At 41.1% G+C, this 22867-nt stretch overlaps 1 protein-coding gene across 3 annotated transcripts in view; it reads left to right on the top strand.

Moving 5' to 3' along the window:
- The first annotated feature begins 10142 nt into the window (after positions 1 to 10142).
- Positions 10143 to 22867, top strand: part of MME (membrane metalloendopeptidase) — a 69608-nt gene continuing 56883 nt past the window's right edge. Inside the window, exons 1-3 of one of the 3 annotated variants that reach the window (XM_038416238.2) lie at positions 10143 to 10795; positions 14990 to 15159; positions 16232 to 16267. In XM_038416238.2, the coding sequence (XP_038272166.1) occupies positions 15000 to 15159; positions 16232 to 16267 (196 nt within the window). In that variant the 5' untranslated portion in view covers positions 10143 to 10795; positions 14990 to 14999. Of the gene's footprint in view, positions 10796 to 14672; positions 14706 to 14741; positions 14785 to 14989; positions 15160 to 16231; positions 16268 to 22867 lie in introns of those variants that run through there. The other 2 variants (XM_043492508.1, XM_043492509.1) reach the window with 2 other exon arrangements.

The following is a 22867-nucleotide window of genomic DNA, read 5'->3' as shown; positions in this document are numbered from 1 at the left end:
TGATCCCCATCAGACAGCACCTGCCTCCCAGGTTATCACTCCATCTGCCTACTGTCTTTATTACTATAATCTCCCACAATGCTTTCTTTCTCCTTCTCTTTCTTACTGCATTTATATTATGGTCATGCAATATGGTGTCTCCTCTTCCCCATGTATAAAGTGTGTGTGTCACTTATTATCTATAGTTAATTTTCTCCCTCCTCTCACAAAAGAAGAATCCTCTGTGTTGTCTTCTAATAAACACTTACAATCATATTTTCCAATATGGTCACTAGTCCAATTTCTGGTCCCAGTGAGCCAATGTTAACTCAAACTTTGTCTGTGGGTTTGCAGTGAGATTCAAACATACAGCAAACCAGATGTGTTTGCAGCCAAACCTTTTCAAATGTCAAGGATTGCAAACTCATCTGAATCAGTTGTGGTATAAAACATATCAACCTGCTCACACCAGCCCTGGAGGGGTTTATGGTACTCTACTACTGAAGCCTGAATCATTTAGAAATTCTAACAAACCTTTCGAGAGCTGTGATCTCTTTGGAATTCAGGGATTATAACCCAGTTAGTCTGCAATCATATGAAACACAAAGAAAGGAATTCGGAATTTTGTATATGATGAACCTAGAGCCATGAATTCACAATCTGTTTTACAGCAACCATCATCTGGTCCGTCTGCCTCCTGGATAATTCCTCTGGTGCTGAAGCAAGAGGAAGCTGACAGATTTAATCAAGGCCCTCATACCAAAATAGACAATGTTAAACCTGCTTTGCTTTACTCTACACTGAGTCATTTGGAGGAAACAGTCTTCTTAAATGAATAATTTACAAAGCAAAATACTCAGACCACAGACTTGTTTAGATACAGTAAAGGAGACATTACAATTATATAATATTGTAGGAGAATGCAACATCGGTAGCCAGGAGTTGAATTAAAGTCTGGGAAAGAAGACAGAAATTCTAGAAATAAATAAATAAATCAAGCTCAATCAAAACAAGCTGCAGTGCTGGGGACAGCAGGGAAAGAACTCTCTGAGTGAGCTGACAGCTTCTTACTGAGAAATTGTGTTCCTAAGTTTTGGTGTGAAAAGTGATCATTTAGGAAGCATGGTTTAGTAGCTAAAAAATGGGATATGGAAAGTCAGGGGATGAAAATTCAATTCCCCACTCACTTGCTGTGTGACCTTAGACAGGTAATCTAACCTGTCTCTGTCTCAGTTTCTAAATCTGTAAAATGGAGATAATATTGTAATAATAATAATAATGTACCTCACTGAGAAGATTAATTTATTAACATTCACAAAATGTTTTGAGAGGTTCAAGTGAAAAATGCTATCTGAGTGTGGAAAATTTTTATTACTATAGGCAGCACAGCCAGCAATGCCTATAGTTGCTTGACAATTTCCATTATGAGACTCTATTTTCAGTTGTTTATAACTTTGCCAAACTTTAATCATTTCAGTTGAAATTTTCCATGCCAGGTGACTGCATCAGGCTAACTTTATTTTATTTTATTCAAATTTCAGCTAAACTAGTTCAGCAATATGTTGTTTTTCCCATGTTAAAATTTCTTACAACTGTTTTGTTGAGAATTTCTAGTACCTCCGTACTTTGGAGCAAAGATTTGTAATTTGGCTAGTGGTGGGTGGGAGGAGTTGACATGGTGCCAGGGTTGTGACTTTTGCTGTCCCCATGAAAATTCCCACAAATTTGGACAAGTTATAAGCCTCTGAAAAATCTGTTTGCACATGCTCAATAGAGATTTGTTGCAGATTAGCAGTTCCATTCTCTGAAGATTCCATCTGCACTGAGCATGCTCCCTCTTGGGAATGCAAGGGCTGAGCAGGACTTTCCTTGCAATAGCTGTTTCTGGCTGATGCAGATCGCTCTGGCACTGCACGCAGGACCTGAGAGGAAGTAGTCTAGGCAACCCTAATTTTGGCCTTTCCTAACTTTCGAATGCTTGACTTTTCAACCTAATGTTCTTTTAATGTAGTGTTTTGTAATATAATTTATATATTAAGGGTGGACATTAGATCTCATCAAAATGACCAGCGTTCAAAGGCAATGTATCAACCTTTCTCAACGTTATCTCATAGTCATTTTAAATGGGTACTCATTTTGTTAAATGTCATTCAGAGAGTACCTTGACTACAAAATGCCTCATTGTTGCTGCCCTAGTCATATGAGCCAATACAATACTGAATGGGTTACTGGCTGTTTTTCCATTGATTGCATGACTGTGAGTTGAGCTATTATAGAATATCAGGGTTGGAAGGGACCTCAGGAGATCATCTATTCCAACCTCCTGCTCAAAGCAGGACCAATCCCCAATTTTTGCCCCAAATCCCTAAATGGCCCCCTCAAGGATTGAACTCACAACCCTGGGTTTAGCAAGCTAATGCTCAAACCACTGAGCTATCCCTCCCCCCTGTGATGCAACTTGTTCTAAGTATACAGTAAAGTGCATCTTTCTATTATAGATAGTACTGGATTATCTGGAAGCACATTACTGTGTGTACATTACATGTTTCCAGGACAACTGCATCTCAAAAATCTGGTGCAGGGAAAAAAAAGGTAGCCATTCTGAAACCAGAAAAACTAGTGGCAGATCCCAAGAGCTAGAAACAATTCTTCTCCTTTGTGCCTATGCAAGCTTATGGAGAGACAGATTCTGATGTCCGTCAATGAGGTTATCAAACCACAACTGCCTTCAAATGAGGATGGTGTACCCAGAATCAAGTCATTTGCTTAATACAAGACATTGAAGATGCCTTTGAGAAGGGCAAGAAAGTTGCTTCCATTCTGGCGGATATGTTAGCTTCATATAAGACTGTCTGGCATACAAGGCTGACTGCCAAGTTGTTCCAGACTGCAAGCCCATGGTACGGTTCATCATAATGAATTGATGCTTCATCTTGCAAGCAGGAGACAAAGTCTGCTGCCTTAGGCATCTCTGTTACAGACTCCCACAATGATCCATTCTAGCTCCTCTTTTTCAACATATATACTTAGAAACAACACCTAAGCTGATTAGTATGTATATGCAGATGACATCCATCCCACTGATGTGGGTAACATTCTATGCAATATTGAAGGGTTACTCTGCCAAGACACAAATATTCTGGCCACTTACCTTTGTCTGTGTAATACCAGAGAAACTCCATTTTGAAGTCCCCAGACTCCATCTTGAGCTCCTAGCCTTTATTTTGAATGAGCAAGAGTCACTCCACCATTAGATGAAAGCTGTAGGTCACTTAGCACTGAAATTGGCAGGAGACAAATTGGCAGCAAAAGCAGAGGTGAGGCAATTGTTGATCATGAGATTGGGTACATTAAAAACAATATTGTGATGTGGTATGTGCTCTGCAGAACTCTGACAGGAAAATATTAGCAAAAGTAAGCAAAACAACTGTCAATCAAGCCTGTCAGCATAGTATTTAAAGAGAAAAGGAGTACTTGTGGCACCTTAGAGACTAACAAATTTATTAGAGCATAAGCTTTGAGCTGTGGCTCACGAAAGCTTATGCTCTAATAAATTTGTTAGTCTCTAAGGTGCCACAAGTACTCCTTTTCTTTTTGCAAATACAGACTAACACGACTGCTACTCTGAAACCTGTCATTATATAAAGAGAGAGTGTCAGAGATACAGATAGCAGAAGAGAAGGTGCAAGGAGTGTAGAGACTGTGCAGAGAGTAAGAGTGCTAGAGTGCATGTAGAAGTTGGAACAGGAGGAGCAGAAACCAGAGAAGGATCCAAAGATGAGACTTAACATGAAAGACTTTACAGATCCAAAGATGAGACTTAACATGAAAGACACTGAAAGACTGTTACCAGAAGCTGTCAGCAACCTGTGGAAGACTGGCCATCTGAAGCAAGGCGCAGCCACGTAGCATCACTTCAAACTGTATGACAATTGAGTATGGGGTGCTCTCTAGCTTGTTGTGAGGGATTTGTGTTTTATAGCATCAGTAAGGGGTGTTGTTAGGTTGTTATTGTGTTAGGGATTTGTGTTATTTGTGTTTGCACCAATAAAGGGTGATTTGTTTTGGAACACTGTTTGTGTCAATCATTTATCAGAGGGCTGTATCTGTATCCTCTAAGAAATTCCTTAGACATCCTGGAGACCCGTACCTAAGGAGAACAGATTGGCCAGGTAATCATTCAGATGGAAGATCGTGGCCACCGTCTTAGACTCCACTTGTTACCCTAAAAACAGAAGTTAAGTACCCCCAGAATAGCTCAACTATTGCCCCCTCCTGGGTTTACCAAGAGTTCCCTCAAAACAGCCCCAACTCTTCATCTATTATAACCAATCTACCATTACAGTCTCTGCTGAGGATTGTTCACGCCCTTTTTAGCTAGTTGCCACTTATTTAGGGTCAAACTGGACCGTAGTCTATCTTAATGGTCCCATGTAGAACACAAAGAAAAAGATCATCTCCTACACGGCCTCGATCCAAAAGCTAGCAGGAACATCCTGGGAAGTAGAGGCAAATGTTCTACAAACTTCAGTTCTGGCACTGGTGTTCGCTTCAGAGGAATGCAGTGCAGCAGTGTGGGGAAAAAGATGGCATAGCATCTCATTGATTTGGAGCTGAATACTATCACCTGTATCATTAGTTTCAGAGTAGCAGCCGTGTTAGTCTGTATTCGCAAAAAGAAAAGGAGTACTTGTGGCACCTTAGAGACTAACAAATTTATTAGAGCATGAAAGCTTATGCTCTAATAAATTTGTTAGTCTCTAAGGTGCCACAAGTACTCCTTTTCTTTTTGTATCATTAGTGGCTCCCTTAACCATACATTAACATTAATTTATGTGTTGGCTCACATAGCTCCCCCAAAACTTTGATGAGATTGTGACAGGTTAGATCACGGAAACCCCCTGGGGGCTGCCAACTGATGTGACAAAACTACTTCTGCCCCTGCTTTCCCTGCCAGCTTGGAACTCCAGCACTCTGTCTTGTTGAACCAGACAAACCAGTCTGCTCCAACACAGACCAGGGTCCGAACCACGTGCCCCAAAGCTGCAGACTTAACTGAAAGCAGCTTAAGAAATGTTCCTGTCTTTAACACTCAGATGCCCAAGTCCCAATGGGATCCAAACCCCAAATAAATCCATTTTACCCTGTATAAAGCTTATACAGGGTAAACTCATAAATTGTTCACCTTCTATAACACTGATAGAGATCAGAGTAGTAGCTGTGTTAGTCTGTATCCGCAAAAAGAAAAGGAGTTCTTGAGGCACCTTAGAGACTAACAAATTTATTTGAGCATAAGCTTTCGTGAGCTACAGCTCACTTCATCGGATGCATTGAGCTGTAGCTCATGAAAGCTTATGCTCAAATAAATGTTAGTCTCTAAGGTGCTGCAAGTACTCTTTTTCTTTTTACTGATAGAGAGATATGCACAGCTGTTCCCCAACCACAGGTATTAATACATACCCTGGGTTAATTAATAAGTAAAAAGTGATTTTATTAAATACAGAAAGTAGGATTTAAGTGGTTCCAAGTGGTAACAGACAGAACAAAGTGAATTACCAAACAAAATAAAATAAAACACGCAAGTCTAAGTCTAGTACAGTAAAAAAACTGAATACAGATAAAATCTCACCCTCAGAGATGTTTCAATAAGTTTCTTTCACAGACTAGATGCCTTCCTAGTCTGGGCACAATCCTTTCCCCTAGTATAGCCCTTGTTCCAGCTCAGGTGGTAGCTAGGGGATTTCTCATGATTGCCACCCCCTTTGTTCTGTTCCACCCAAATATATATATCTTTTGCATAAGGTGGGAATCCTTTGTCCCTCTAAGTTGCCACCCCTCCTTCTCAATGAAAAAGCACCAGGTTAAAGATGAGGAGTACTTGTGGCACCTTAGAGACTAACAAATTTATTAGAGCATAAACTTTCGTGAGCTACAGCTCACTTCATCGGATGCATTTGGTGGAAAATACAGAGGGGAGATTTATATACACACACAGAGAACATGAAACAATGGGTTTATCATACACACTGTAAGGAGAGTAATCACTTAAGATAAGCCATCACCAGCAGCAGGGGGGGAAAGGAGGAAAACCTTTCATGGTGACAAGCAAGGTAGGCTATTTCCAGCAGTTAACAAGACTATCTGAGGAACAGTGGGGGGTGGGGTGGGGGGAGAAATAACATGGGGAAATAGTTTTACTTTGTGTAATGACTCATCCATTCCCAGTCTCTATTCAAGCCTAAATTAATTGTATCCAGTTTGCAAATTAATTCCAATTCAGCAGTCTCTCGTTGGAGTCTGTTTTTGAAGCTTTTTTGTTGAAGGATAGCCACTCTTAGGTCTGTTAGTCACCCCCCACTGTTCCTCAGATATTCTTGTTAACTGCTGGAAATAGCCTACCTTGCTTGTCACCATGAAAGGTTTTCCTCCCCCCTTTCCCCCCCCGCTGCTGGCGATGGCTTATCTTAAGTGATCACTCTCCTTACAGTGTGTATGATAAACCCATTGTTTCATGGGTTTATATCATGTGTGTGTATATCAATCTCCCCTCTGTATTTTCCACCAAATGCATCCGATGAAGTGAGCTGTAGCTCACGAAAGCTTATGCTCTAATAAATTTGTTAGTCTCTAAGGTGCCACAAGTACTCCTTTTCTTTTTGCGAATACAGACTAACACGGCTGCTACTCTGAAACAGGTTAAAGATGGATTCCAGTTCAGGTGACATTATCACATGTCACTGTAAGACTTCATTACCCATTTGCCAGCCCACAGATATACAGGAAGACTTACAAGTAAAACAGAGCCATCTACAGGTAATTGTCCTGGTTAATGGACCCATTAAGATTCCAAACCACCATTAATGGCCCACACTTTGCATAACTACAATAGGACCTCAGAGCTATAATTCACATTTCTAGTTTCAGATACAAGAGTGATACATTTATACAAATAGGATGACCACACTCGGTAGATTATAAGCTTTGTAATGATACCTTACAAGACACCTTTTGCATGAAGCATATTCCAATTACATTATCTTCACACTCACTAGCATATTTTTATAAAATCATATAGAGTGCAATGTCACAGAGATGCCATCACCCTTAAAACTGCATGGAGGGATAGGACAGATGAAACCATCTGCTGCACACAAGGCCTGACAATGGTTTCAATACGTGCAAATAAGCAACTCACATTTCCCACAAGAAGATCTGCCCACCTCCAGAGGAAAACACCTACCCCTGTAGTTCCTGCTGACTTTCCACACAAGACTTTGCAATATTCATTTGAGGTGGCCATTCGTGCATTCATGTCCAGTGCTGCCAGTCCAGTGCCTTTCTCAAATGAACAACAACATATCAGGGCCAACAGCTATGACTTTATGGAATGCTACCAACTCTGGGATAGAGAGACAGGAATGCCGATGAACTTCAGAAACCCTAGTTTACAATCTGGGATGCTTATCCTGAACTAGGCTCAATAGGCTACTGACTAGAATAGACATAGTGGCTCCCACAATGCAGAAATTTGGTTTAGCCCAGTCTTCACAGTGTGACTGCAGGGCAGTGATGCAGACAGTCAAATGTGGTGGAGTGCACAATTAGAAGGTTGGATGGTCGACTGCAACACCTTACTATCCTCGATGATGCAACAGTTAGATGGCTGAACAATTTAGATAATGACTTGTGATGCATGGGGCTGGGGGGAAGGTACTCGGAAGTAAAGTTTCAGAAGAAGCAGATTTCTTTAACCTCTTCTTTTGAAGAGATCATGTCACTAGTATGAAGGACTGCCATCCGATCTCCCTTAGACAAACAGCTGGCACAGAAACCTGTATGTTTCAAGCCAGAGACATTGATTGAATGGCAATGTGCCATTCTATTAATACTATTTCCATTCTCTGATTCTGTAAGTGGCATGCTGTATTCTCTTTGACTACCAAATTACCACTTTTTCATGTATCGGCTTCAACTTAGTAGTCATTTTTTAGAATACAGAAAGTTATCAGGAAGTAACCCCAGATCCCATTAAAGTTACCACATAGTGCCTGATTCTGCAAACCCTTACTCCTGTGGTTATTTTCACTGAAACCAATATGACTACTCAAGGGACTAAGTGTTACATGAGTACAATTTGAGAGGACTGGCCATTTATTATGACACTAAAATGCCTAGGATTATAAACTGTTATAAACTATTGTAAAATTTAGGGAGAACTTGTTTCTGTTTCTTTGGTTTTTTTTAAACAACATGAACAAATGAGCAAATTGAATTACAGTAAGGAATCTGATCACACACACAAATATTCTGAGAGAACATCACATGAGTTAAAGCATTATGTTGTCATTTCTTTGGTTCAGAGAGAACATCACATGAGTTAAAGCATTATGTTGTCATTTCTTTGGTTCATCATGGCAGTAGAGGCATATCTAATAAATATATTTAATTCTTCCATGAATGGAATGACCTTTTTGTTATCTCTAAAAAATGCAGTGCATAAAAAGATTAGAGAATGTAGTCCTGAAGTCGTTTTAGCAATCCTTTCATATTGGTACCCTTTACAGCACTGGCCAGATCCTCAGCTGGTGAAAATGGATGTTGCTCTACTGAAGTAAAGGGAGCTGTGCAAATTGATACTAGCTGAAGATGTGGCCCATTGAGCCCAAAGTGTTACCTCTTCACTCATCTCTTAAGCAGGATACATTTATATGGGATTCTTGCCTGAATAAAGGCTGAGGAAGAACTTCAGAATTTGATCCACAGATTATACAACTGATTAACCCCTATATCTACTAGCCTGTAATCTCTTCTCTCTCCCATCCCCTCCAAACTAGGGGCTCTAAAACAACTGGACAAATAAGGGATGAAGACTTAGGTATTTTAGTCTCTTTTGAGCAGATTTTAAAGTTACTTTCCCCTCTTCCTCCCTCTGGAATGGGCCCCAAAGTATTGGCATTTCTTTTGTTCACCTCAGAACATTTTGAAAAATGAAACCTTGGGGCTCATTTTAACTCAGACCACTCCCATTTCCCTCTACTTCTGGAACTTTAATGTACTTTAAATATCAGGCTGTTGGGGGGGAACCTACTATACTCACATAATTAGACTCATTTTAAAAAATTTTAATGACTTGTCTGCCCTCACCATTTGTAAGAAGGATAATGGGTAGAAGCCTTGGAATTATGACAGTGTAAAGGGTGATTTTAAGGCAGTAGAAAGATGGATAGTCGTGGAAGCAGATGGCTTGCTGTAATAATTGAAGTGGCAGAAATGAAAGACTAATGCATGAGAGGTTGACATTGAGACGTTTGAATTAATAAGTCTGTAGAAAAGATTAGAGTAGGGTGGTTATTACTCTGCATTTAGTTTTACACTGGAAGAAAATGTGGTATCTCTGTTCTGTTAATTTTTGAATGTGCCCCTTTCTTGCCTTCACTGGCTGCTTCTCTGCCTTTCTGCTCAGTCTGTGAAAACTTCTGCTCGTTTTTATTCCTTTAATAGGCTGTCCTACTTAATTGTAGGCTGTTCACCCTCGCCTTACTGATGGGTGGTTGGGACCATTTGCTGTGCAGCTCAGAAAGGAAATTAGTTCTTAATGTTCACCCTTCTCCATTAAAGAAAGGTTGCAGCTCTGAGGTGGCAGATATTTTAGTTTGCGGAGCTAGTAATATCAGAGCTGAGACATTTCAATTGGTACTTGCATCCCTGAAACACTATATGGGCGTCTAGGAAAGGGGGTGTGGGGAATGGTAATAAAAATCTATCCGTTGCCTGTTCGGCACGTTAGTAACAGAAATCAAACTGCTGCCGTTAAGGATCTAGATAGTAGCGTGATTTCCACTAATGTGGCGCCAAACACGCACATGGCTATCTTTACTTTGCCAGAGAATCTTGAAAAAGTAGAGTTCAGAGCCATTCCCATACCCAGCCCCCTTCTGAATGCAAAAAGTCTCTCCTGTCTGTCTCTCCCTCTTCAGAAATCATTAAGTGTGCGTGGGGAAGGGAAGCTTGCAGATAAGCGGTGTGACGGCATTCATTTGACAAAGGCAACGCGCCTGCACAAAACAGGCATTGTGCACGGCAGAACTTCTACTGCTAACCCCGCTTTTGCACCCTTCCCCCCACCCCCTTGGACTTAGCCTGGGGAGACATGAAAACCCCGTGAAGGAAGGTGCAGTCTGAGCTCCCGCTGCAGCTCAGCTGTCACTTTGCATACGGCCTGTGTGTGTGTTTCCCGCACTCGAGAGAGAGCAGCTGACTAAAGTCTGCCCCAAGCCTCCACTCCGAAGTCCGGAAATGGGGCAACTCCGTCGGATCAGTGCTCCCCTGCGCTGAGGGCCACCCGCAGGCGCCTCCTTCCCTCGCGATCCCGGAGCAAGCTGTGGCGGGAGTACCTGGCTAGCCCCCCTGCATAATATCCCACTGCACGATCGCCCGGGGGAAGCCTTCGGCTCCCCCAGAGAACAGCTCCGCCGGCCGCCGGGAGACCAGGGCTGGTTTATTGCCGCCAGCAAAGCCTGGCTCTACAGCAGCCGCCGCCGAACTGCCGCCGCAGCCGGTGCGGGAAGAAGGCAGAGCTCTGCCGGGCTTTGATGTCTGGGAGATGCCGCAGCTCCTCGCTCCCGGCCGCGCTGCACCCGGAGTCTAAGCCCGGCGCCCCAGGAGCAGAGTCTGTGCCCCGCTCTACCTCCCCAGCCGCTTTCCCGCCGGCTCCCGGCGACTGCTCAGCCGGGGACACCCGAGGCTGCCTTCGCGTTTTCATTGGTCGGTGATGTGTCTATTTACATCAGCACCGAACTTCTCCGAACATCAGCTGGTGAGTCCCGGGAGAGGAGACAGGGCAGGGGCACTGAGGCAGCAAGAGGAGACGGGGCAGCGGGACTGGCAGGGGGAGAGGACAGGACGAGGGCAGATGGACTGGAGAGGGGGGCGGGGAGACGGGGACTGGAAAAGGGGAAGAGAGTGAGAGTGGGGTCGGACAGGGAGAGGTTCTGGAGGTGAGGGAGGAAGAGGAGGACAGGGAGAAAAAGCAACTGGAGAGCTATGGAGATAGGCACAGAGAGAATGCAGTTTTCTAAACTCTTATCACACCTCCCTGTACACAGTTACTTGGCTGTCCTCTTCAACAAACGTGCCCGAGAGCTTGTTGTAGCAGAGTCTCCCTTGAATGTTATGGATATTAAGGTTATGGTGGCCAAGCCTTCATTGGACTATGATTTTTAATTATATACAGCATATAGTTAACACCGTCTAGATTTATGTTATTATGCTCTCCTTCTGCTATCTTTGTCATTATGAAGACATACCTTATTTTCAAATACCCTGTTTTCCTCCATTGGACTCAAATGTAATTTACAGGTTTCAGAGTAGCAGCCGTGTTAGTCTGTATTCGCAAAAAGAAAAGGAGTACTTGTGGCACCTTAGAGACTAACAAATTTATTAGAGCATAAGCTTTCGTGAGCTACAGCTCACTTCATCGGATGCATTACAGTGATACTCACTTCATCGGATCATTACAGTGATACTGATTATGCTTTGATGGCATAGGATTATTTTTTCACATTGTCTTTTACATAAAAGTTGATATTACACATTTCATAAAATTTATGTATTAAGTCACTCTGGATTTGAACCTGCAAGAAACTTAGTGCCTCCGGTGAGATGCTAAGTACCAGCTCCTAGCTAAGTACCCTGCAGGATCCAGCTTAGTGTTCCAGGGGCCACATCCTGCATCCTTTACTTATGGAAGGCATCCTACTGAAATGATCATAAGTGACTCTGGTTTTACACCTTTGATAACTTTGGTTTTACGTCTCCTCCAAAGGATGAGCAATGGATGCCATAACCAATCAAATTGTAGTGTCAATAAGATTCTGATATCCTTTTTCTGATCCAGGCCACTGCTTAGCTTGTTGGAGCTGACACAATCATAGCACAAAGTGGTATGGCTGTAACAAATACTTTGTGTTCACTTTTTAATTAAAAACAAATTACATTTGTAAATGGTAAAGGTTTTTGCAGGTATACATAGTTACTCCAAGATCACATTCACAGGTCCGATAAAATGTAGAAGAGATAGTAGCCCTGGCCCAAGAATTCATGCTTATCTGAGTGATGGCTGAATGCATTTGTTAGTCATCTCTGTCAATTCTTTTCTACCCTTATTGTAACAGCCCGGGTGTGTCTACTCCTCAGTTCCTCAGGACATAAGTTTTAACTCATGTGGAAGTGTGTGGTACTTTTGGGACACACTCACATTTCTTTAGAGATTTGATTGAGAACATGTGGCTCATCTCAGAAGTCAGTTTTAAACATATGCAGAAATATCCAGAAATGAAAAGCTAATGCATTAACTCACTCTGCCACCTAGGCCACAGTCAGTCAAAATAATTATGGTTGTCTGTTTTGTCTAAGCTTTAGTGGGCAGCTGGTAGAGGATCACAGGAGCACTGAGAGAAACATAATGAAACTATAATACCTAAGCTCATATCTGCTTAAATTACTCCTATGCTTTTGTTGTGTCTGCAATTAACACATAAAGAGGCTTTTACTAGGTGTTCTTTAATGGTTTTCTTTATAGATTTTACAAAGAACTAAAAGTAAGAATGAATCAGTGGGATGCCTTTAAATAAGAGGAACACTTCTGCAGCAACAGAAAGACTAGTTTACTTGGAAAAAGTTGCTGACTGCAAAAGCACATTTGCACATGAAAAATACAGCATTTCCAGAGCACTAAAAACACTTCCAAAATCTGAAGAGTGCACCTTATTCTAGTTTAGGAGGAGAGTGTTGAGAACGTTTTGAGCATTGGTCAGCTCTTACTATAAACAAAGAGCAATTCTTATTGCTTGCTGTATGTGGAGGTGAAAAGATAAAAGCAATTTTAAAAAGTTATACATTTGTATCTGTGAATTTAGATTTCACTGTTTAATATAGGTCCCAGTTCTCCCAAACATGGGAAATTCTCACTCTTCTGTATCCATTTTCTATGGGATTCCACTCTTATGTGTGGCAAGCTGTAACTTATTTGATGAAAAGCCTGTAATTCACAGTAAAATGGGAGCCCATGTGGACTAGCCAGGAGGTAGGGCTCTGGTAGTCTATATGTTTGGAAAGGGAGGGGCTAGACAGGCTATGCAGGATTTCAGTCTCCTGTGGATGACCTGTGCCTCCCTGCTCTGTGGTTCAAGAACTATCCCTTAAGAGAACAGTTGTGAGTCAGGAGAGCTTGTAAGTACTGTGATGTCTGGGAACTGCAAGTAGAACTGGGAGACGATGGGAGGGCATATCATCCTATTCATTTATTTACTGTTGTTATTATTAGTCCCCAAAGACCCCAGTTAGGCTCAGGGCCCCAGATTCCATTGAGCTTGGTGCTGGACAAACATAGATTGGCCCTGCCCAGGAGAGCCTACAGTCTAAAAGAGATGAAGCGTTGGGGAACATTCACACAAAGTGATCAGGGTGATGGGACAGGTGGACAGTTATCTCCGGGGTATTGAATTCTTTTACATGTTTTTTTTATTTATTAACTTACAAATAATAGTTATAGAGGGCTAGTTTTTGGGGGAGGCGGGGCATGGAGATCTTGAAATTGAAAGGAGAGGAGGAAGAGGTCATAGGTTTAAAAGAGTAGGAATAATTGAGAATTTCAATCTGTATGGGAAAGGAAGTGAGGTTGCGCAGCTGAATGGCTATGGTGGTAGGAGAGGATACGGATGAAGCAGAACCAGCCACCAATAGCATTACAACAAATAGATAGATATAGAATACAAGCCTCAGAGCTGATTGAGTGATGATGACAACAAGATGCTGATAAGTTTGCCACCATCTGGTGTTCCTTATTGGATGATGGGAAGGCAGGCCACTAGGCCAGATGCCCCAGGTGGGTCCCTCTCAGTATGATGGAGGCAGGAGGACTCAAAGGCCCTGACTTACTGCTGTGCCCTTGGTTGGTTACTTTGTGGGGGGGACAAGCCCAGAGAGTTTGAGGATTTCCACCATTCCTGCTGGTAGAAATCCGTTATTCTTCTCTGTAGAGTGAAAAGGCAGGAGGGCAGGGGGCGAACTCTACCCCCTAATAAAAGAATCTCAAGGAAGCTCTGAGTTGAAACTGTCAGGATTCCCATTCTGTGGAAGGGAGAATTACCCTGCATCAGGGAGAATCTGACCCAGTATTGCAGAAGCAGAGGGAATGAACCAGCCCTATGTGAATGACAATATTCAAATGAGGATGCAAGGAGTGGATATAAGATCAGCAGTACTGTAAGAGGTAAACCAAAAATTGCCCTTAAAGAAATATAAACAAAAAGGACTGTCACCACAATCATATCCTACTACCTGCACATTCTCTGATCTCACTTCCTCTAGTTTTACTTGTCTTTATTGGAGTTATTCCTAATTTACACCCATCTAAAGTTAGATCAGTGGTTCTGATACTACTCCCATTAAAATTAAAATAACGACTCCCACTAACTTCAGCGTGAGTGGGATTGAGCCCAGAACAAAGCCCATTTTTCTTGCTTCTAATTAGTCATAGCCTCAACACTACAATCTAATTGCTGAAAAGATTTTTTAAAAAATGCCACTGAGGTAAAAATAACATATTTGACCTTTGGCGTGAGAACAAAGATTGGAATGTTAAGTTAATTTTTATTCAGACAGTAATAGTTGCCTTTTGCTTGCCTATGAACTCTTGTCCCAAGACATATGATTAAATCACAAGGGTAAGTGTTAAAACCATGGGTTTGTGTTCTTTCCTTTTTGGTGGCTTGTATGTGTGAAAGAAGAACTGTCCTGTGAACTGTGAGTGGCAAAACAGCTGTGTGGTTATAGTCACTTTAATTTTATGACTAACATGCTACTTGGATTTTTCAATAAGCCAACCTTTTTTCCTTTTGTGAAAGCTCACCATGGCAAAATCCTAGTAGCTGATGAGCTAAATGGCTAGATGTATTTGGGAAATACGATTCAATTAGGTTCTTAGTGAATTTGGCTTTTTCCTTTTCAGAATTTGGGTTATGGGCAAGTCGGAAAGCCAGATGGATATAACTGAAATGAACACTCCAAAACCAAAGAAAAAACTGCGATGGAGTGCCCTCGAAATAGGGCTCATTGTTGTAGTGATTCTCCTAACTATTATATCTATCACAATGATAGCTCTGTATGCAACATATGATGGTAAGTGGATGTTCATCTTTTTGCAATTTGAATTTTAAAGCTGTTAATAGTCTGCAAAAAATGTTTTCAAGAATAGAATGAACCTGATAGAATAAGATAAGAGATAATAGCACTCAAGTGAGGTAGGCTCAAATGTGATGTTAAAGTTTCAGTGTGTCTGAGTGCATATATATTGCTAACTAAATCATTTAGCTAATAAAAGAAAAACCATTTTATGTTTGACCTAGAGGGGCTCAGCCAAGAATTAAATTGCCTGTCACTACTATGTTATACTTTTTATAATCATATAAAGTATTGTGTATACAATTAGCTGATTAACAGCTGCAATTTATTTGCAGCTGACCATAAAAGAGTCATTAGACAGCATTATATGGTCAACTGAAATTTAAAAGTTCATCCAAATGTAATATTTCATTTAAAGTTCTGATTTACTATGAACATTCCTTTTCCAAGAAGTTTTACTTCAAGTAACAGAATGTGTCAAATGCTATACTTTAACAAAAACACCTGTTTGTTCCAATATACTAATTCTGTAGTTTACAGTCTGTGCTTTATTGTATACACTATAATTTAATTACACATTAATGCTAGTGTATGCTAGTGAAAAGATAAATGAAATAGGAAAGCTTTCTATACATTCTTATTGTACCCAGCATGAAAACTCCATTCTTCCTAACTAAGGCTCTTGATTTGAAGTACAACTCCCACTGTTGTCAATTGGAATTTCATCAGAAGGATCAAAAACAGTGCATGACCCTAACTAAATGAAGATGTTAGCAATCTTAGGGCCTGATCCTGAAAACACTTACTTACCAGTTGAAGCACTAACTATTGTGAATATCCAGTTGATGCCAATAGGACATAGTTAGCATTATATTCAATTGTACAAGTGTTTGCAAAGATCAGGCCCTGAATGAATTAAAATTTTAGGTGGTGTTTAGTTTCTGCATTGCCTTTAAATTCAATTTTGAAATGACGGTAGCACTGAAATCAATAATTTAGAGTAGTGTACATTAAGGAGACTTTCAAATGAAATAAAGGATTTGAATTTTTGTCCCATAACTTTTTTCAGATGGTGTTTGCAAGTCTTCAGACTGTATAAAATCAGGTAAGGAGATATAGCTTTTCAACTGATTCTACTACTTTTGCCTGTGTTGGTACTTTATAGAATCCATTACACTGTAACCCTGCTTATCTTAAATATTCTTCTCTTCACAAATCTATCCTTTATTTAGTAACACTTTAGCTGTTTCAGGAAAGCAAAGGCACTGAAAAAGTACTGATTTCATATGCTCTTTATGTGTTTGTAGTAGATACTTTCATGGGAGTTTTATAATTTCAGTTTTATTTAAGTAATTAAAATGTTTGGTAAAATAAATTGATTTAATTGTATATCATACTTTTAATTCATGAAATATAGCAACAATGGTTCACTTACTTTTTAAAAAGCACATTAAAACCTCAATCCTGATCTCAAAGCCTTCAGGCCTTCATTTTTACAAGACAATCAACAATCAGCTTCTCTGTGTGTCTGAGATCAGGATCAAACCTTCAAGCTCTCTAGCATGGTAGTGATTTATATTTTATGGGTGAAATCCTGGCCCCATTGAAGTCAATTGCAAAACTCCCATTGATTCCAGTGGGGCAGGATTTTACCCTGTATCTTCCAGATTTCATCCTTTATCTTCTAAATTGTGCACTGCCGTGCATGCGCACATGAAAGAGGCTGGGGTGAAGAGGGAGCAAGGAACCTTGTACCCCACTTAACTTCTCTAAGCATAGCCAGTCATTGGCCCTTTAGAGTAAAAGGACTGGAGGGACTATACTGTTAAGAGGAGCAATAGAATTTCATCATTCCCTCATCATTGGCTGTCACAGGAAGCACATACTGCACTATGGTAGTAGCAGATGCCCTTGCTGTGGACACTCACCTAATGCTTCAGGAAACATTGTATTGTCTCAGGTGAAGTCAATGGGAGTTTTGCCACTGACTCCAGTGTCTCTGGGAGCTCATCCTATATTTCTGGAAGCTATCACTAACTCAGTCCAGCAGTCTCGCCTTTACTTGGTTTTCATTGGGATACAAAAATACAATTATCTCTGCACCTACTCATCCTTGAACTGTTGTCCATATATCATATTTGTGAGAGTTAGACTGCAAATTCTTCTGGACAGAGACCCAGAGAACATTCCATCTTTTCTATATATGCTTTCAGTGCTATGTGACTAAATAATCATAGATAAAATGTTTTAAAATTAGTATAAATTTGAGACGAGCCTTGTGAATAACACAGATCATCCCAAGCAAGCACCTATAACACCTTATACTATATAACCCATCATGTATTCTGCATTCTTCTTCCAGGGAAGTTCTGTGGCCTATTTTATGTAGGAGGTCAGACCTATAAATATGCCACATGACTTAAGGGCCAGATTGTGGAATCCTTGCTCATGTCTGTGAGTACAGACTCATTCACTCACAGGACTACTCCTGGGTTTAAATGCTCACTACTGTGAATGGGGACTCCACACTCCAGCCCTAAACCAGTGTTCTGTAATGACAAGTCAATGGGAGTTCAAGGCACCCAGCTCTTCAAAAGATTTGGCAATATAGTAGTTTTCATGGGTTTTCCACAGTTATGAAGTGATTCAATGGCATGATAAAATTCACTCTGTTGTGAAAGACTAGTATAATAAAAAAACCCTTAAACCAGAGAAATAGTTGTCGAGCCATATTAGTTACCATGTATTAATGTTTCCACTATGATGAACCATAACTCTGAGTTCAATATTTACATCAACAGTTGGTGTCCAATATCTGATTGGGCTTTGGTATCAAGGGCAAGTTGGATAAACTGCTCAGGTTACTTTCAGTAGTACTATGGCTGCGGTACACACATGGAAAGTAAGTGATCAAATTACTAACACAAGGAATTTATACAGAGGTCCCAAAAGAAATTGAATCAGATCAATTTTATTATGGATAGAAATTAAATAAACTGGTAAAGCCTTGAACTTACACCAGATATGAACAATGCACTGGGACAGTTTTTTTGTGTTCATTTTCAAAAACTTTGCAATATGCACAAGCCCCTGAAAAGGGTTAAAATGAAAGTCTTGCATTATAGATGCCAGTTAACCGAGCTCTGTGGGTCGGCTCTTACCGTAGTTAATAGGAATTTAGCTACCAGTCTCAATGGGAGCAGGAGCAGGCCCAATAAACCAAGAGATGCAGTATTGACAAATAAAGGAAAAACAAGCACAGTAGTGCTTTGGGGAAAGTGATAAAGTTCAAATTTAACTGAGACACAAATCCATCATTCAAGCTGTAGAGACTCCCCATAGTGGTTCTGCTTTGCAAAGTGGGGGGAAGCGGGGGGGCTAGAGGTGAGTGAGCCAAACAGGATGTTATGAACCATTTGCATGTCACAGAGTCTTGCTCCTAAAAAACAACTTTTGCAAAGCCATGCAGGGGCAGAGGGGAACAGCTCTTTGATTAACACATTGGCCAATATGGGTTTTTCAGTAAAAGTGTTGTGATTAAGTGTATATCTCAATAGCAGGTAGGTCGTAATACATGCAGATAGGAGTTTAATTCCAAGGGTGAAACAGGCTTTGCGTTTATGTAACCTGTTAATGATTTGCTGGATGCATGCAAGATGTAGATGTCACTTTTGCAAAAAAAAAAAAACAAAAAAAAAACACAAAAACAAAAAAACCCCAAAATGTTTCATATCCAGTCTTTTCAACAGGAGATTTTTCCAGTACAAAATTATTTTGCGACATGGCTGGTGCTTTCCAGTCATGGAAGTCAGCCAGCTTCCAGACTAGGATATTAAAAACTTTCTTGTCCCCTGGGCTAACTAAGAGTGAAGTGCCTGCTGATGCTAGCACACTCCAAGTTAATTCAGGGGAGAAAACTGCCTTTTGGATTGAGCTTCTGCCCAGCCAGTGAAACTCATGAAGTCATGCTTTAAAAAAATAATAATAATAATAATTTGCTATCTTAAAACAGAAGCTGTCAAGTAATGGAAGCCAGTGAAATGTTACTCGCAAAAAGAAAAGGAATACTTGTGGCACCTTAGAGACTAACAAATTTATTTGAGTATAAGCTTTCGTGAACTACAGCTCACTTCATCGGATGCATTTGGTGGAAAATACAGTGGGGAGATTTATATACACACACAGAGAACATGAAACAATGGGTTTTATCATACACACTGTAAGGAGAGTGATCACTTAAGATGAGCCACCACCAGCAGCAGGGGGGGAAAGGAGGCATCACTTGCCCCATAACCTCAGCCGTGCAGAACACAATGCCATCCACAGCCTCAGAAACAACTCTGACATCATAATCAAAAAGGCTGACAAAGGAGGTGCTTTCGTCATCATGAATAGGTCGGAATATGAACAAGAGGCTACTAGGCAGCTCTCCAACACCACTTTCTACAAGCCATTACCCTCTGATCCCACTGAGAGTTACCAAAAGAAACTACAGCATTTGCTCAAGAAACTCCCTGAAAAAGCACAAGAACAAATCCGCACAGACAAACCACTAGAACCCCGACCTGGGGTATTCTATCTGCTACCCAAGATCCATAAATCTGGAAATCCTGGACGCCCCATCATCTCAGGCATTGGCACCCTGACAGCAAGATTGTCTGGCTATGTAGACTCCCTCCTCAGGCCCTACGTTACCAGCACTCCCAGCTATCTTCGAGACACCACTGACTTCCTGAGGAAACTAAAATCCATTGGTGAGCTTCCTAAAAACACCATCCTAGCCACTATGGATGTAGAAGCCCTCTACACCAACATTCCACACAAAGATGGACTCCAAGCCGTCAGGAACAGTATCCACAATAATGTCACGGCTAACCTAGTGGCTGAACTTTGTGACTTTGTCCTCACCCATAACTATTTCACATTTGGGGACAATGTATACCTTCAAATCAGCGGCACTGCAATGGGTACCCGCATGGCCCCACAGTATGCCAACATTTTTATGGCTGACTTAGAACAACACTTCCTCAGCTCTTGTCCCCTAATGCCCCTACTCTACTTGCACTACATTGATGACATCTTCATCATCTGGACCCATGGAAAAGAAGCCCTTGAGGAATTCCACCAGGATTTCAACAATTTCCATCCCACCATCAACCTCAGCCTGGACCAGTCCACACAAGACATCCACTTCCTGGACACTATGGTGCTAATAAGCGATGGTCACATAAACACCACCCTATATCGGAAACCTACTGACCGCTATTCCTACCTACATGCCTCTAGCTTTCATCCAGATCATACCACACGATCCATTGTCTACAGCCAAGCTCTACGATACAACCGCATTTGATCCAACCCCTCAGACAGAGATAAACACCTACAAGATCTCTATCAAGCATTCTTACAACTACAATACCCACCTGCTGAAGTGAAGAAACACATTGACAGAGCCAGAAGAGTACCCAGAAGTCACCTACTACAGGACAGGCCCAACAAAGAAAATAACAGAACGCCACTAGCCATCATCTTCAGCCCCCAACTAAAACCTCTCCAACGCATCATCAAGGATCTACAACCCATCCTGAAGGGCGACCCATCACTCTCACAGATCTTGGGAGACAGGCCAGTCCTTGCTTACAGACAGCCCTCCAACCTGAAGCAAATACTGACCAGCAACCACACAACAGAACCATTAACCCAGGCACCTATCCTTGCAACAAAGCCCGTTGCCAACTCTGTCCAAATATCTATTCAGGGGACACCATGATAGGGCCTAACCACATCAGCCACACTGTCAGAGGCTCATTCACCTGTGCATCTACCAATGTGATATATGCCATCATGTGCCAGCAATGCCCCTCTGCCATGTACATTGTTCAAACTGGACAGTCTCTACATAAAAGAATAAAAGGACACAAATCAGACGTCAAGAATTATAACATTCAAAAACCAGTCGGAGAACACTTCAGTCTCTCCGGTCACTCGATTACAGACCTGAGGGTGGCTATCCTTCAACAAAAAAGCTTCAAAAACGGACTCCAACGAGAGACTGCTGAATTGGAATTAATTTGTAAACTGGATACAATTAACTTAGGCTTGAATAGAGACTGGGAATGGATGAGTCATTACACAAAGTAAAACTATTTCCCCATGTTATTTCTCCCCACCCCACCCCCCACTGTTCCTCAGATGTTCTTGTTAACTGCTGGAAATAGCCTACCTTGCTTGTCACCATAAAAGCTTTCCTCCTTTCCCCCCTGCTGCTGGTGATGGCTCATCTTAAGTGATCACTCTCCTTACAGTGTGTATGATAAAACCTATTGTTTCATGTTCTCTGTGTGTATATATAAATCTCCCCACTGTATTTTCCACCAAATGCATCCGATGAAGTGAGCTGTAGTTCACGAAAGCTTATGCTCAAATAAATTTGTTAGTCTCTAAGGTGCTACAAGTACTCCTTTTCTTTTAGTGAAATGTTAGACTCTGGTGGAAAAGGACTGAAAAAAAAAAAAAGTGAAAGCAAGAGAGATTTTACTGGGGCAGAATAATGGACCACAAAAACGAAGTAAGAAATGGATGAAAATGGAACTGCAAGCTTGTGACCGGGCACTACCAAACCTATTAGAGAAAGCAGCTGGAGCCGTGACAAGATAAAAGGCACAATTCAAAAAATTCACGACACCTTGGGGAGTAGGGCGGTGGGGAGGGGGAATCTAGACAGTGACTGGGATATCAGAGATTATGGCCAAAGTGGGCAACCCCTTGACCAAAGGTACTTGATAGTAGAGTTGGGTTTTGAATTTTACAAGAACCTTAACACTCAAACATGGGGAAACACAACCAAACTTCAATCTCCCTGTATGGTGGGCACAATCTTGTATGCTTTAAAAATCAATGAGAGTGTTGCCATTGTCTTCAGTGGTACAAAGATCAGGTGCTGTATTTTATTTGTTTCCATGACCTTTTTTACTGCTTATGGGAGCTATTTCTTGGGGCCAAATAATGCAGGATTTGTTCTAGTCATAGTTTTGCACGATCCAAGAATTAGGGCATTGTGAAAAAAACAGACCTTTATCAAAAAGGTCTCTCAAGTCATTAAAAAAGTCCATTGAGCAGAAAATACACCACACACACACACACACACACACACACACACACAGAAATACTAGGCCCTGCATGCAACTTACCAACAGCATAAAAAAGGCATGAGCCAGAGGCTTTCTAGGAGATTTAACTCCTAACACTCACCTCCAATCCCTAGTTTCCTTTATTTGCCAGACTGTAATCTCCTCTGAAAATGTCTCCCATTCCTTAAAGGGAAAACTTGTGTGTAATTTAAATGCTATTTTAGCCACATTTTGTTACACAGAAGTGTAAATGAGTAAAGGAAACACAAGTACCTTGTATATAATTAAAAAACAAATCATCACGGAGTCATCATCTTGACAATTTGATTATGCTAAATACAATTAGAAAAATCAATTTTTCCATTAGAAAAAACTGGTAACTAAAAAAAGTTATTGTATGTGTTGCATTTTGTGGGCTGTTTAATTGTACTTGGCTCCACATCTAGGCACATTAAAATCAATGGCAGATTTACCTGAGTAAGGACTAAATCAGGAACCTCAATCACGCGGTGGCCCACGGAGTTATTTCTTGCTGCCCGCCATAGCTCCCCTCAGCACCCCTCCCGCCCGAGCGT

This window comes from Dermochelys coriacea, chromosome 9 (genome assembly GCF_009764565.3).
Source record: "Dermochelys coriacea isolate rDerCor1 chromosome 9, rDerCor1.pri.v4, whole genome shotgun sequence".
Lineage (NCBI taxonomy): Eukaryota > Metazoa > Chordata > Testudines > Dermochelyidae > Dermochelys > Dermochelys coriacea.
The sequence above is the reverse complement of the archived record's forward strand: the minus strand, read 5'-3'. Positions and strand labels throughout refer to the sequence as shown.